General features: G+C 41.8%; 1 protein-coding gene across 11 annotated transcripts in view; it reads left to right on the forward strand.

Moving 5' to 3' along the window:
* The window catches only part of gria3b (glutamate receptor, ionotropic, AMPA 3b), an 82661-nt gene that overhangs the window by 8263 nt on the left and 57053 nt on the right, over positions 1–17345 (forward strand). For all 11 annotated transcript variants that reach the window (XR_014117518.1, XR_014117520.1, XM_081698877.1 and 8 more), the window contains exon 3: positions 13726–13965. Coding sequence is in view for 9 of the 11 variants with exons in the window: in XM_081698877.1 (XP_081555003.1) it covers positions 13726–13965 (240 nt within the window). In the remaining 2 variants the exon portion in view is untranslated. The remainder of the gene's footprint in view (positions 1–13725; positions 13966–17345) is intronic.

The following is a 17345-nucleotide window of genomic DNA, read 5'->3' on the forward strand; positions in this document are numbered from 1 at the left end:
GGGGCAACATGAAAAGGATGTGGGAACAGCGTTACATTCTTTTTTTCCTTTCCTTTTTATCCCCAATGGCCATGACTGAATGAAAGGCTTGAGTGTCCTTGCTTCTACATCCCCACCCACTCTCCACTTCAACCCCCACCTGTGGCAGCGAGACATCAAGCCCAGTGCTGCCGTTTATTTAGCTTTGCTTTCCATGCTATTTAGTAGCTCCTTCTTCTTTATTCCTGTTAAAGGCAAACTAGCCATCTCTGGCTCTTTAATCTTGCTTCTCTGTCTGCACAAAGCTGCGCATCCTTCATTCTGTCATTAAGCTAATGGTGTGTGTCCCCTCAGCCAAATTTCTACATGTGCCTACCCTCTTGTTTTTCTTATTGGATCCTCTGGATCTTAAACAGCTGGAAAGCATATGGTTGTTTGGCCACACCATTCTGCAGTCCGTTGCTTTTGCACTGGGAGACAAAGAACAAAACGTGACAACAAAGACTCATTTTAGCAGCACTGCATGCACCTTTGCATTGGGTGTGAAGCAAGATGGCTGCTCACAGTGGTAGCCGGCTGAACATCCAAAGGGGTGAACTTGTGAGAGATACTGCTCTGCTATGTCTGATTAGTGAGATCATACGATTGGGGAGTACACGCTGACCTTCATCACAGTCTTAAATATGTACTCAAAACCGGTGCAGACGCATTGATTCATTCAGACCACTTTAGTTATTTTACTTGTCTGAGTACTCAGAAACATTGGAAGAAAGCCAGTTGCCATCACAAACTATGAGAGGATACAAGGATGGAAGATTTTAAAATTGGCATTATCCAGCCGTAATGTGCGTCTCTTTCATTATCTATGCTTTATTACTTCAAAAGAGTATTTCCGGTTTATGGCCCAGTTAGTTTGATAGTTCACTAAACCTATTTTGATATATATTTTTATGTGAACAAATCTTGTTCTACCTCATATTATTAGCTCAGTTAACTGAGGCAGCCATTATGTGAGCTATTGTGAGTCCAGAGGTGTTATTAACACGCCAACCTAAACATACAGAGAAACAAGTAACGTGACCTTCTGTTTTAGTCATACATTATGAGGTCATGTGGCTTATGGGTAGTGTGCAAAGATGTATGGAGAAAAAGGAATGCATACAATGTAGTGTCCTCTTAATTTTTAATGTCACACAATATAGCTGAGCTGGTATATAGCCAAGTGGTGCTTGGAAATTATGATATTTAATTAAGATGTGCAGACTTGCTGCAGTCTACTGTACTTTAATGCTTTCACCATCTGTTAAACTGTAATATCATAATAGCTACTGCCCAGACTAAATCTTTTTTCTTTAACTGACCCCTGTTCTCTTAATTAGCAAACCAGCATTTACGTACTTATAACTGCAGTAACCTTACAATAAGAAAAGTTCAGGTTTGCTTTTTCTTCCAACCCTAGCTTTTCAGGGACTGTGTGCTCCTTCATTTTCCAGACTATTTGATTTATGTTTGTTTGCTGAAAGTAGCAACCTAATAGCAAAACTAAGCACAAAGAGGTAAAACAGAAGATTAGTAAATTAGTTGCTGCCTACAGCTTATGTAATGTAGTCATAGAATGTACATAGCTTCTGGCAGATGGGCTCCATGGTTTGTACTCCAAAGGAAATATGTTTATCTTGTGCCCAGACTGAATGTTTACTGAATCCTCTCTTGTTGTTGAGACTCATTTGCCTGGAGAGCTGTTTAGGACAGTAACTTAGACTGATCCTTAGACCATTTTTCTCTGAATTGAGAACTTTTATCCACCTCCACTCTCAAGTACAACCCTCAGAGAAGAGTAAGGATGTTTGAAAAGCTACAGTCAGAATTAGCCTATCACAGGTCATAGATAATGCAGGAAGGCTAGCTTTTTTGATGTAGACACAACAACGTAAATACATAAAAAACAAAAGCAATACAAAATGCTTTTTTTTTTTTTTACATTTGATAACATATAAAGAACATTTGAGGATTTTATTTTGAGTGGCCACAATATAGATTTGGGCATGGCTTTACATTTCCAAAATACTGAACCACTCCATGTAGCTTTTGCTTTAGGTAGCACCACATTATTTAAACAAGATCCATTCCACCTAGAGTCTACATAATTTGACTAGAGTGTGCACAACATGTAGACAGATTTAATACTACAGCCAGAGTCTCCAGCTTTGCCAGGACCGGGCAAAACAGAACCAGGAAGAGGGAGGGAAGATATCAAAGATAGCTGTTGGGTCAGATACAGAGCTACTCTGAGGATGAAGAAGAGATCCCGCTGTATTCCCATAACTCCTTACCCTTCCCCTGACCCAGCCCCACCCCTAACCCCACCCTACCTCTGGCCCCGCCCCTGTTTCACCCACCCACACACTCACAAGCTCACACTAAGTGAGAGCACTTTGTTACTGGAGAAATATGATTAGATTTATGTAGCTCTATGTAAAAGGAAGAGGAACCAGAGACTTTATACACATTAGAAGCTCTTTGTGAGCCTTGTTCTGTATTTGGGAAGCTAGTTTGCTGTTACATTCTGTAAAAAACCCTGAAGCAGAATATGTCACATGAACTAGGACTCTCCAGCTCTGATGGAGCAAATTCAAATAATAAGTGCAGGTGATTGTGAGGCTGCACAGAAATATTATCACCTTTTCTTTCAGGATACTCAAACCTTTAGTTAGTTTCTGATTTCTGCTACCTCTGTTTATGTCTCTGCAATGCCAAAAGCTAGCATTGTGATGTAGGGTACAAACTCTATCAGCACCCTATTAAACAACTGGAGCAACTTTCATTTAAGCAATACGTAATGGCTGTTAATCCTTGGGGGGGCTTCATGGGCACTTGCAAAAGCCTGTGAACTGCTGATTATTTAATTTCTCTCGAGTTCCTATATATTCAGTGTAAAACAAAGCACAATGCAGAAACTAACTTCCACATATGAATCAGTCCCATCCCATTACCTCAAATAAGAAGTTTGGTAGTAATATGAAGTGTTCCACCTCATTAGCATTTAGCTGCAATCCCCTATAATCGCATCATGCTTGCATTTCTGTGTATTTGTATGTGGCTTTATTAAATAATATGGGTACTGATTGAATCACGTCCATTTGATAAAAAGTGTAAAGGCCTCTAGTTAACCTTCCTGCAATAGTGGAGTTTTGGAGGCTATGGAAACTCATCCATTTAAAATTGGGCTGAAAGACATCAGGAGAGTGGGATGGAATGAAGCGCACAGCTCACAGCAGTGGACGTGCATTTGTATTCTACAAGATGCACATTTCTGCAAGAGAGAACATTCAAGGGTAAAAATAATAGGCTTAGACATGAAAGAGAAGAGCATCATGACACCTTGAGAGTGTCTAGACAGAATAAAGGAAACTCACGAGGGAAAAGAAGTAGCAGAATCTGAAAGAGTGAACTACTTGTATATACTAGTTCTGCTGTTTCAAATTGAGTCAAGGTAAACCTTTCATGTGTCAAACCAAAACCAAAAACCATGAAATTGTAACAAAATGTGACAATGTGAAACACAAAGCAATCAAATATTTAATATACCCATATGGGGAAGTGGAAAGCTATACTAAACACTATGTTTGCTACTACTTTTTTAGCACATTGCATCACTCTGGGAAAATGGTTTCAATGTCCCATTGGCTCACTGGCTTCTCCCCAGTGGATATGTTGGAATCCAGCAGCATGATCAACCAGTAGCCTGTTGAGAGATGAAAATATGTGCACAACACACCATCTACTCACTCGCTCACAGATAAAACACAATGAATTTCGGAATATTTCAGAATATGAAGCAGTCTTCCTTTTCCTTAAGTGGACCTGAGAAGAGAGTTTGTTGGAGCCTTTATTTGGGTTAGAATCACTACCCCTCACAGATGCTTTTTGATAAAGCAACAGCTTTCAAAACAGCTTCCTCTGCTACACTCTGAAGAGTTTGATTCTTTCTCCTCATCAAGCTCAAGTGATGGCACTGGCTATTGCGAAGCATAAGAGGATGCTTTGACAGCATTTGAATGTCACCACTGGGTTGCTATTTGAAGGTGTTGTTTTTCACACTGCGTTCCAGCGTGCTCCTTTTAAATCACTAGGAATTGCTAAGTCGCAAGATGACAGACACGGTCCTTAGGTTTATTGAAGATGAAATCAACATATAAGGAGAAGAATGCTCCACTGACCATAAAAAGCAATAATAAACATCCCCTAGCCCCCACCCAAGCAAACCCCAAACAAACCCACAAAGCCATAAGATCTTGGGCACATATTTATCGGAGTGCAAAGCCGTGGATGCTTTATGACAGCCCTAGTAACAGACTCCCGGAGCGCGATCGAACTGGCACAAGCGACTCATTATTGAAGTCTATTCGTCACTGAAGAGGAATAGCAGCTTGGTGTGCAGTGGTCCGTCTGCTTCCACCTGTAGCTAAACATTGGCCACATTAAGGAGGAAGTCTCCTAGAGGTCTGTTGGAGGAGGGCAGGAGGAGATGTGCTCGTCTGAAGGCTCGTCACTGTAAGAGCTCCTCAATTGGTTCTTTCCATTTTCCCCTTTGCCTTCAAAGGCCACTACACAAGGCTGTACCCATTTCCTGCTTCCCCTCTGGAATCGCAATCAACTCAGAAATCTCACAATAACAATTATCAGGCAACCTATCATCCTTCCACTTTTGTGGTCCACATCATGATTTAAACACTTTTGGGGCTGTTGCCCAGTCTTATCTGTGCTTTCTGATACTGCCACGTTGCTATTTGGCTCTGTCTCCTGACTTCAGTGTCCTTTGCAGGGTCAGAGCAATGTTCCCCAATGCATTAAGAAAAAAAGAAAGAAATGAACAGTCATTTATTGTGTTCAATAATCTGCACTGCGGCATGAGGACTATGCCATTGTTCGTGGTTCAGACTTTCTGGGCATTGTAGTTCTAGGGGTGAGGAACAGCACAAAACATGACAAAAGATCTTGATGAAAGGAGTGGAATGGAATCAGCTTAGGTTTGCAATGGGTTACCATCCTAATGTATTGCAATAGTATAACAGTGGTATGCTTTCATCATCTACTGTGTGTACAAAACAGATTTCAGGCCTTGTCCAGATTCATGAAGATGTCCTAAGTCAGATAGAGGTCACAATACATAATTCTTAGAGCTTGTTTTCTCATGTGCAAAGAAAGAAAGAAAGAAAAGCTATTTAATATGTAGCATAATGGTATATAATGATAAGACAGTATTCTAAACTCAAATAGTAAGAAGAGTATATTTTTCAAATATTTTGAGCTTTTAGCTTCCTTTTCTGCAGTATCTATGTCAGCTTATATGTACTGTAATTTAAAGGGAGTATTTTGCCTAACATTTTGCATCTTTAAAAGTCCATCCATCCATTTGCATGCATGTGTGTGTCAGGGGGGAGTTGCAGAGAAGAATGAAAGCAATGGGGAGAATGTGGGAGAGACTCTCTGTTTTCACTCAGAAAGAGAGGCAGGACAAACCTGAATTATTTAAGTGGTTTAAAATTACAGTAGCATGCAATACCAAGAGTTAAAATAACTGCCAGTATTTCTCAACTACATCAATTACGTTAAAGCTTGATGCCTCAAAACAGAACTGCAGAAGCAGAGGTGTATCATCATTTGCAATTGATATTCAATGAGGGTATCAGATAGACCGTAGCAATCAAGATTCACCATCCACACAAAAGTGTGTAAGTTCTGCAAAGCTTAACACGGAATGGATGTAAAGGGAAAATGTATCCCACATAGGCTCACTGTGAAATTCAGCATTTTTATCAACCTGTTATTGGCTGTTGTCCTATTGCATAGCCCACGTTTCATCTGTGCAAGTTGTTTCTCTGAAAGTCCAATTGATTTCATCCACCCAGCTGAAAGAATGGGCTCATGGATGGTAAAGGGTCCAGTTGTTCTACCACTGTTCCATCTACCACTGATGCTCCAGCCATCATTGCTTTTGTGTTGTGCACTTATTACACCTCCAAAGAACATGTAACAAGCACATCCATACACATGTGGACCTGCTGACAAGCTGATCAATGGAAGAAGCCTTTGTGATATTCCTGCCTGGAATTGAATGAAGTAGGTTGGTCAAGTGGCTCGATGAGGCCACCTGGGCCAGATCACGCGAGGCCAATTTGGCCGGATTATGTGAAGCTACCTGGACTGGTTTAAGTGAAACCACCTAGATTGGATTACGTGAGGTGGTTTGGATTGCTTGTGGCTACATGTACAGGTACCTTAATCTCCCCTATGTATGATGACCCCACATAGCATTAAATCATACAATGATACAATGTATACAAGACCTGGATCTCTGCCACTCCTTTCTCACCCCCTCTTCCCTACTTCTCTAGTTCTACAGCTATATTGGTTTGTTATGGGCTCGCATAAGACTCAGGAAGCTCACACTAGCCAGACCCAGCAACTAATCCTACCCATCTGCAGCCTGAAAAGATGATCTTGAGTGCACCAGCACCAGACCCCTTCATAAGTATGCCTACCCCTAAAGCTCTGGACCCCTGATTTCTTTTTGAACATGAAATGCAAATATAAGAGAGAAAATAAAAAGAGAGCAAATTAAAGCAATGTGGATCAGTCATAAAGAAAAGCTGTGTTTATGTGACTATGGGGAGGGGCCTTGGTGTTTTTAACTGGCTCACCAGCTGGGCTTTGGGCTCTGTCATCTGCTCTTGCAGGCATCGATCTTTGGCTCATATGAGTCTCTGCTGGCCTAATGGGGATACTGAGCTATGCCCCACTCAGGTTCAAAGACACGGCTCAGCTGCATCTTGGGCCACCAAGCTGCTTCGAGGTGGCGGGCCCGTCACTTTCGACGCCCATGTTTCCACTTGCAGCATCAGCGGCAGCACTGGGTTATCCTGGGAGTGTGCGGCAGAGCATCTTGAGGGCACTGCGTCTCCTTCCATTACTCATGTGGCCCATGCGCTGCCACCAGACTGAGGCTTAACAAAAAAAGCAAGCCTCTGGCGCAGCTTTTTCCCCTGCATGTCTATGCCTCCCCGTAGCTCTTGCTCTCTTTCTCGTCCACTCACTGCTCCACCTGATTTCTTGCCCTCTTCGCCCACAGATCCATTGCAGTTGTCCACATCAAGGCAAAGTGGGCTCCATTTAGAGAGAGCTACATTTAGGGCAGCCAGAGCCAGGTGCACTAGGCCCAGCCCCTCCACAGAAGGCCCTTTGCTGCTGCTACTTAATAGGTCTGGAACCCTCCAGGAAGACCAACTCCTCTGCAGTAGGCACAACCAAATCCACCATCGCCCCCAAACAGCAGCATCCCTTTAGCAACAGAACCCGCCTCTCTGCAGAAGGCCCATCCTGTCTGCAACTTTAACCAAATAGCTACTGACACCATTGCACTCTCCACCCATGGACGTGCCTTTTGGTTCACAGGCTCCTCAGGACACTGCTTAGCTTTCCTGTCAGGTGGCCTGTCAGGATGGCAGCCCACAGGGAAAGGCTTCAAAAATGCAAAGCTGCCTTCAGATCGCCAGGCGACTCCACGCCTCTGTCTCTGATAAAGTAGGCCGCTGCAACCCCCACTCTCCTCCCACATTATACAACCTCAATGAGAGCTCCTAGAAGATGAAATAGGAAAGTGGACTCCTTGTGCTTAAAATGAGAAAGCATGTGTGTCCGCATGAGTGAGAGAGAGAGAAGCTGAGAGTAGTCTTCTTAAATAAAAAAAACATGGATTCAAGGTTAAAGCAGCACCCTCCCTCCTGCCTGTGCCCTTTTTGGTTATTCAGGGCAGAAAACAGCAGGGCTGAGAAAAAGAGAGAAATAAAGAGAGAAAGAGCTAGAGAAAAAGAGAGAGAGAGATAGAGAGAGAGAGATAAATAGCCCTTGTTTTAAATTCATGTTTGCAATCAAGCAAACAATGCAAATTCCTCTCTTGCATGGATTGTTTTTTTGTTTTTTTTTAACTCAGCACTTCTAGTCATGAATTTTAATGTCATCTGATCAGATGTTCTAAGAACACATATATTATAAGAGCAATATTACAGTAGATATCTTTAAAATCTTGTCCACCATGTATAACAGAATCTGACTTATCAGTATGCATATGTTACTCATGGAACTGTGTTAGTTGCCATGGACAGTATGTGTATGGATATGGGGATTAAATCCAACCCTAAAATATGCCTTCATGTTTCAACATGAAGTGCAATGATACACTGGGCATGGGGCTCTCCAGCTTTTCATTTGGGCCAGCAGATACTCATCCACTCGCAAATAGGTTAGCTGAGGTGCTGTGGAGGAGGTCGCAGTGGATGGCTATGTGGGTGCTGTGAGTGAGCCAGCTCTCCAAGTGAGAGGGAGGAGAGAGAGAGGAAACTGAGTCTGAGAGAGGGAATGACTGCATGAAAGGGAGGAGAGAAAGAATGAGTGAATAGAGAGCGAGTAGGGAGACTGAGTGGGGTTATTTCAGAGCTCACTATTGTTTCCCCACACATAGTGCTGAACCCAGCTGAAAGCCACCACCCACGCCTCACGGCTCTCCCTTTTTAAAATGGCCTCTCCCAGACTGCAGCTTAGCCACTCAGAGAAGAGGCTGTTTGAAAATGTCCTCTTTAACTATTCCCTTAAGCTTCTACTCTGATAAGGCTTTCTGCTCTCTCTAGCTCATGCTCTGGGGAATCGATCATGATAGGCACAAGTTAGGATTTGGGAGTGAAGCTTGCTCCTCTCAGGACTAGCCCAAATCTGTGTTTCAGGGCTCCCCAAGCCCAGAATATTGAAACAGTTCTGCATATGGCTGTGTGCAGGCTCCTGATTCATCTTTTTAGTGTCCTTACAGCATTTGTTCTAAAGACAAATGTTGCATTTTAATATGCAGCATGAATTACCTGCAGAAGGGTGGCCATATTTTTTAAATGCTTTGAGTATGAGGGCTGAATTAATAACACTTGCAGTTGTTTTTCTTAGGATGGTGAAGGACAAAAACTGATCCAATGTCAATCTTAAACTTTCTTCAAATTTGATGAATACAGCCTTATATTTTGATGGCTGGCCCATCTTCCAAGTTACAGTTACTTTCAGTTCAGCTGCAGAAGCAGCATGACTGAGCTCCACAGTACTGATTGGGGATTAGTTGCCCAATCAGCAGTGGGAGACTTTGTCAACAGCTTTCTGGAAATCCAGTTACCGAGTTTCATAAGCCTTAAATGTATCAAACCCATTTCATGGGCCTCTGCAAAGAAAAAAAAATTAGATGTACAAAAGTGACTCTGCTTCAGACAGGTAATGTTTAGAGAGTTTCAGTATAGGTGGTGGCTCATTAAGTAAGGAGTCCACCACAACAACCATAGAGAAGCACATAGTCAGGGTAGAGGGGAAAGCCTGCAAAGACTGAGACCTGTGGCTGCTGATGTCCATGCGGTTCTGACCACAACTGCTGTGACCTGTCCAGTTGCAACCAAGAACTTTTGTCACCAGTTTCTTCTTTCCTTGTGTAGATTTGTATATTAGAACCCACCCATAAATAGGTGACAGTCTTAAGTCAAACGGCCCATTCACTTGCAGCTCACAAGTGGGTTATCTTTTGGATTTATTTTCCTGCAAGGACACTGGCACTTTGTTTATTATCTGGCAGGGTGAAGACAGCAGTTAATTGCTTGCCTCCCTTTTTTTCTCCTTCATGCCAAACAACAGCATCATGGCCTGACCTGTTCTAAAGGCTAGGGCTCATAATTCAATTATCTCTAAGCACATTTGCCTCTTGCACCATCTTGAACACTCTGCTATCTTATGAAAAAGTGTCACTTTGTGGAAGGCTTAAAATTCATTGTTTTATTGCCAGTGCCATTGCTCAAACCTTTGCAATGAAACTCGAGCTGTTTCTACTGCTGACACTCAAAGTGGTAATTGTTTTGGTAATCATGGCAACGATCTCACAAATAGACTGATCTTAAATAGAAAATCCTCTGTGCTTCTTTATCTTTCTTCTTTTAACAAGTTTTTTTTTCAGCTGTGGGCAGCAGTTTATTTATACAGCTCACTGAGGTCAAAAGCACTGAGCAAATAGAAAATTATCTTAAACTTCTAATAGACTTTCCTTCTAAAATTGATGTTGTTATTGTTGCTGCTGCTGGTGGTGGTGTTGCTGCTGTTGTTGCTGTTGCTGTTATTACCCAACAAACTTCTGTGGTGAACTTTAAAATCATTACAGTGTTATAATAAGTGCTGTACATTAATATGGTTTCACTTGTGCATATTATTGTTTGCGTTTAGTCAGCCAATGTAATGACATTACACTATTACACAAAACTGCTTTTTGTAAGCTACTTGACTCTAGAGCACCATCAATGTTCTTGTAGGAAAACACTAAGCAACCAACATTACCAAGCAACCCTTCAGAGGCAAAGCTGATTGGTGCTTTGTGTAGCAATGGCTAAGAAATGGCCACCACCTGGTTGCAGAGGGCACATGGCACAACTTTAACTCAAACATGATCTGCAGCCAGAGGACACCCTGTAAGCAAAGGTCTTACCAGAGAACTGTTGTGCAGCAAGCAGGATTATAAATGCCCTCTGGTAAGAACTTAAAGGATTCCTCATTGCTATTCTTTGGCTATTGCCTCTGGGGTACATGATGTCAGCAGTAAAAGCACTGCATGTTCTGGTGGCAGACATATTTTAATGTGCCTCTCAGTACCAGTGAAATGTTAAATGTTTGCTCTGGCATTTTGTCTGTTGCCTATTGAAGTGACTATTCCCCCAGTCGTTGCACTGTGGTTCTTGCGCCCAGAGCCTTGGGCAAACACTGGGTCTTTATTTTCGACCCTTGGAGCTCCTTAAGCAGCCTCAGGACAGTGGCTGTAGATTGAGGACACCTGCTGCCAGGGCAGGCAGGTATGGGGTGTCTCAGAGAAGACTGAGTGGGAGACTGTGTGAAGCCTGACAGCTGATTCATTGGTCACTAGCTGCTTTGAGTGCTGGTGTCATGGAGGTGGCATGTCCTCACGGTTGGGGCTGTGGCACAGGGCACAGAGGAGATCTGCAATGGATCTCAATGTGTGTGTGTTTGGGGGAGGGGGTGTACGTGTTTAGAAGCAAGTCTGATCTGGTTTGCTAGACTGGTGGAGTGGGTCGGAAGCTATGGACCAGAAACTGAGATATGGATTGTAGCACAGCAGGGAGTAAGAGAACATTCTCCACAGAGTGATCCATCACACATACAAGCCAAAAAGAGAGCTTGGCCAGATTATTGTTAAGCGATGCTTTAAAGGTGTATTAGGAAAGTTAGTGATTGTCCATGGACAGTATACAGAGTCTGGAGTCAAGTATCACCATATAATTATGTGAAAAATATATACATTACCTTATACCATACATTATGTGAAAAAAATTAAATCATCAATAAATTAAATATAGCTACATTATGTAAAGGTGCATCTTAACTGGCCGGTCTTTGAAAGGGTGACAGGCATCAAGGAATAAATTATTATTTTGAACTGATATTTGAACTGATATTTGGCTTTTATTATTTTATTTATACACTAAATAAAATAATTATATATATATATATATATATATATATATATATATATATATATATATATATATATATATATATATATATATCCCTAACCCTTAGAAGATTCATATTTAATATTCATTCAACCTTCTTGGAGATAGCATACTGGGGGGTTGGCTGTGTGAAAAGATTCTAAAGGGTGAGAACAAGACATAGAGAGAAGGAGAAAGTCAGAAGGAGGGAGCAGCCAAAATCAGGGTGATCAGCCCTAACAGTTCCTCTTGTGTGCACCCACTCCCTAAGCAACGTGTGAGTCTAGTGGCTCGAGGCAGCTGGACTGCCTGTGATTATGTTAAGTCAGGCTGGAAAGACGCCTGTGGGACAGGGCCACCTTGAAGGACCTTTATTTTCCGACGCCGACAGCCAAGCGTCCGTCTGGAGGAGCTGCGCTCCAATACGCCTGCACCACCATGTGCACGGCGTGGGTGGTGCTGTGCGATCTGCCGTGCTCTCGGTAGAGGAAGCCGCTATCCACCCCGGAGGAAGAGGCTCAGGATGCCTGTGTCCTCATGAGAGTATGCTTAGCTAACAGTGCTTAGCACGCATCTTTCTGAGGCGAGACAAATCCGCTGCAGTCCCTGCCACAGATGAAAAACACATTATCAAAACTCGACACATCTCCGTGGACCTAAGCACACCTTGTGAAAAGCACTGAGTGGAACATTTTTCCCCCTCGCTCCTCAAGAGCTAGTAAAACATCCATGTCCAGGCCAGTATACAGAGCAGCCAAACTCTGGTAGCTGAATGCTCATAGATACAATCTGTGTAAAGAGCTGTTCAGGTGAAACAAAACACTGTCCCTGAAGAGTTTGTACAGTTTAGGGAGCATCCAGATGGTCTGGGGATGGCAAGCCAGCACAAAAGAGGGCTTCGATTGAGCTGACAGGGCAGCAGGGAGGCTGAGAACTATTTATCTGAATAGCATGCATTCATTCGACGCCTGCTCTAATAAGCCAGAGACAGCTGATGGGGGGCAGCCACCCCCCCTCCAAGGAGACAGAGAGTGTGTCAGAACTGGCCCAAATTCTGCGAAAGTGAAGGAAAAAAAGAAATGAGGCTCTGTCAAAAGTACTGCAAGCAGTAAAACCCTTGTGCATGCATACATGCACACATTGCTCAACAGTCTCCTCCTATCATTGCTGTCGGTCTGTTAGCATGCACAAACACACAAACTCATACACATGCAGTGGTGTACCACTGTGCATGGGTATACATGGAACTGGGGAAGCAGGAGTTTGTCCGAAGGAAAATAAAGGCCCAGTTGGAGCTTCATGGGAGTAGCAGGTGGTGGAGCTGAGCACTGCAGTCTCCACTAACACAACAGTGCTGAGGAGCACCACAGAAGGGTCCTTCAGCGGCTTATGAGAACATCTCACCACTGCAGCTACCTCACTCGTTCTGTAATAGACATTGCATCTTACAAGGACCCTAGGCTATAGATATATTAGAACTATGTGAGCCTTGCTTTGCAGACTGATTTCGACCCATGGTCTCACACAGCATTCAACTTGCTTTATTTTCCACAGATCTTTTTGGAGCCTTTGGGAAAATTGTGGCCCTGAAAAATAGAACATCAAGCCAAAGTCCTGACAAATATTTGTTAATAGTTTTATTTTAATTCATATATTTCTGGCATTGAAAACAGATCATCCAGTCACCCTAGGCTATATAAATATGAACAGTTGTCAACAAATCATTAAAAATCTAAGTTTGTAATTGGATGTTGCCATTTCACAGAGATGTGCATAATTATCATTCATTTGCTTCAAGTGTTTTTGGATGATTAAGAACAGTTGATCAGCCAATCAGGCAGCATTTGGTTGGGGGCATAAGTCTGTTGATGAGCTCTCACTCTTAGTCCCTACACAGCCCTTCACTCTGCTGGAAACAATGTAATTATTTCTCCTCCCACATCCATGTAATCAGTACACTTTGCCATGTTGATACAGAATAATTCATATTACTTAGAGACTGGTGTTGTCAGATATCTGTTTGAGAACAATCACTTGCATGTCTGCATGAGTGTAGGCTGGAATCCTTATAAATAGCAAGTGGCGGTACTTCTTACTCTTTTCCTAAGGCCATGGATTTCCACAAGAAGCTAACACAAGGTCTCTGCCTCTCTCATTTGTTCCTTGATTCCAGTCTGCTCGCAGTTCTCCAGAGGGGTATATGCCATCTTCGGCTTCTATGACAAGAAATCCATGAACACATTGACGTCCTTCTGCGGTGCCCTCCACACTTCCTTTGTAACACCCAGTTACCCCATCGACTCCGACGTCCAGTTCGTCATCCAGATGCGCCCACCACTGAAGGGAGCTGTCCTTAGTCTTCTTACTTATTATAGATGGGAGAAGTTCGTGTACCTCTATGACACAGACAGAGGTAAGTTCTTTCATTCAGGTTTGTAGACTTCACCAAGACTAGGTGAAATCATGCATGCTGGTGAAAAATGCCAGTTGTATTTATTTAATAATGATATGTAACAATGGAATTACAGGTTAATTCTAACAAACATAGCTTATTAAGCATTCTGGCTATCATCAGAACATGTTTATTAATTTCCTTGACATCAACTGAACTGAGGTGCATTCCCCATATCTGTGGTCAAAGGCAAGTCCTCCCTTTCACTGACTTTAGCAGAAAGAAGGAGTGGCATACAAGTGGCTGTTGGAAAGCAATAGTCAGTGCATGCTCTGCCACGCCCTGATGTGCACAGCCTATAGCTAGTGATGCGGAGAGGATAGGCATAAACAAATCCTTGCACATGACAGATGGGCCTGTCATAGGTGGCCAGAGCTAAGGCCAAATCTCCACATATATGATATACTTTAGACAGTTGGCTCCATATCAAATATCATATCAAATGATTTAAGAAGAATAGTAAATGTAACCAAAGATTTTAAGTAAATCCAACAAGTGATTATTACACCTTCGATATAACACTGCAGAATTTTTCAAAAGTATGTGTATGTAGCACTGATATGTAATATAGACGTTCTATGTTATAGATCAGTGGTATGTACTGAGCTATAGGAGGAGACATACAGTGCCTGTTGTCAATCAAGCTGGGTCCTTTTCTAACCTTACCCCTTACATTAGAATTCAGGGGAGCAGAACACTCCCACATGGAATGTTGTTTGTTTTGTCATCACTGAGAGGTCCTACCCAATCCTCGGGAGTCCTGACAGACACTTCCCCCACCTCTCCAGACAGCAGAGAGAGCAGTATGGCTAGCTGAGCCCTCTTAACATCTGCGCTGTGACTCTTTGTCAACGCAGTCTGTGCAGTAGCTCAGTCATGGTGCACTGTTTACCCAGCCCCTCGCCCATGAAGCAAACCACCATGACTCCCCTTTCAAATTAAGCAATTCATTAAACTTGAGTGCTTTGGGTTGAGAAACAGCTGAAATGTGCCTTTTGAGCAACTGCTTTCCCTCACAATGAGCTCCAAGCATTGTAACAGCTCCTTTAACAGTTTGGAACACACTCGCACACCTGTGGGAAGCTGCTGCATTACTGCTGTAGTGGGCTGGTTCACTGGTGACATTTTGCATGGCAGCACGCGAACGTTCTAACCAGTGATACAAAAATAGAATCCAGTCTCAAAGCTTAACGAAAATGATCACTGGGGATTTCAATTACCAGATGTGGTAGTGTGTGATAGTGAGTGTATAAACGTGCTAATTTAAAGCAACAACCCAGAGGCTGAAGAGGTGATGCAAGGGAACCAATGAGCAAAATTAACCTGTTTGCTAATTAAACAGTTCATGGTTTGAGATTTATGTGTGTATAATGTACAATGTTAACTGTTTATATTCTTATTCACTAAAATTCTAATTCATTTTTACTCAAGGTAGGCTAGCATTAGAATTTGTTCTAATGCTAACCCTCATTATTACATTAACTGATGATAATGAGAAATATCTGCTGCAGTCCTCCAGCTGAAAGAGGAAAAACCTCAAAACACCCTCATAGCTTTACCACTGCATTTCTCTTTTTACACAGATACTTTTTTCATTGATATTTGAAGAGCATTTGGCCTGTCCTTGAAAAAAATATCACAGCTCACTGTCCTTCAAAATCCATTTAAATTACATAATCAAGAGTATTTAATGAGAGCATTAAATCAGAAATATTTAATAATATAGATAATTGTTTCCCCAAGTAATTGTAATAGGCCCAGTAAGAAACAGATTCAAATTTCATTTGTGTGAAGATAACAGACCAAACTGAGGCCTTTCATACTTTAAATGGGAGTAATACCTTTATGCCTCTAGTCACATAGTTTTCCATAATCTGAAATTAAATTCCTATAACTCGTTAATTTAAAGAAAATACCAATTTTGTAAAATTCCCTCAATGTCCAGCCAGGTGTATGGATATAAAAGCACTTACTTAGACTGAAGCTGTTTTTGCAGCTGAAATGTCAGCACTAAACTGAGCAAATTAACGAGGTAGCTTTGTCCACATATAGCATTATTAACTTACAATCATATATTCAGGAAGAATTATTTGTGAGGGGCAAACATATTGATCTGCCAACTCAGGGAGTGTCATCTTAGAGAATTTTTGCATGAACATGTTGAGCTACATAACCTGTGTTTTTCAGCCAACCACTGACTGTTTACTACATCCCCATCGAAAATAGACAAATTAAAAATGGCCACACATTTCTTAGCATAGCCACATATGTTACTCAAAGGCATCAAGGTAAAGAGATTGCTTCCTTTTAGGCTAGTTGGCCAGAGCTAGCTTTTTGATTTATTATAAATATAGTAAGTGTTGTGTAGTTTGAGCATGATCAGCACTGTAGCATTAAAAGAAAAGGTTATGCTATATAGTTTGATTTTGACACTCATTTTTACTGGCTCAAAGCATATTATTATATGCGGCATACCAGGGCAGAGAGTAAGTTGTATAAGGTAATATGAATTTAATTGCAGAAAGGGTCATTTTCATTCTTCATTGTCTCACAACAACGGGCCATAATCTTCAGTTTTTGAAACAGTGATGAGATGATTATGTTTCTCATCATCAGGAATCAAACAAAAAGAGTAACTGCAAACATACTGGTTGGTTAGTTGGTACTGCAGCTTATACAGTGACACATTGAAATGATTGTTGTTCATACTGGTAGCTGAATTCTTTTGCTTTATTAAGTTAATTTGGCTATTAATGATCTCATCTGAAAAATACAACACTGCCATTATCGTTACTGCCATTGCACGGAACTGGTGCTCCATAGGCTCAGATCCCCACTGGGTCTTCAGGTGCGCCTCCTGGTGGGTTTTGGAGATAATATACAGCTAATTAGTTCAAATTAGACAAATAAAGTAGGCTTGGCTAGATATGCTTCATGTAGCTCTCTCTCTCATGAAGGTCACCTCCATCATCAGAAGCTTCTGCAAAATTAAAGGAAGAAATGTTATATTGTAAAGTGTTTTATTACAATGTAATTACAAGTCAATTACATAAGAATGCTAGACCTCTTCAAAATGTTTCATTACTAACATTGATGAAAGATCTATTATACATATGTGTGTGTTTATAGTGTGTACTGATGCTCTTTTATAGATGGTTGGTGCATACAGTTACAACTTAGAATGTATTATAACAGCACAGAGACCATGTGTTTATGTAATAAAGAGGAGGCACGCTTGCACTGGACACCCTGTACCAAGCACAATTTCAAGCCATTATCTCCTTCTCATAGCCAGCACAGAAATGTAATCCTTGTTAATGTGAGAACTGTGGCCTCAGGAA

Source organism: Electrophorus electricus, chromosome 16 (assembly GCF_041902795.1).
Source record: "Electrophorus electricus isolate QZ-2024a chromosome 16, ASM4190279v1, whole genome shotgun sequence".
Classification (NCBI taxonomy): domain Eukaryota; kingdom Metazoa; phylum Chordata; class Actinopteri; order Gymnotiformes; family Gymnotidae; genus Electrophorus; species Electrophorus electricus.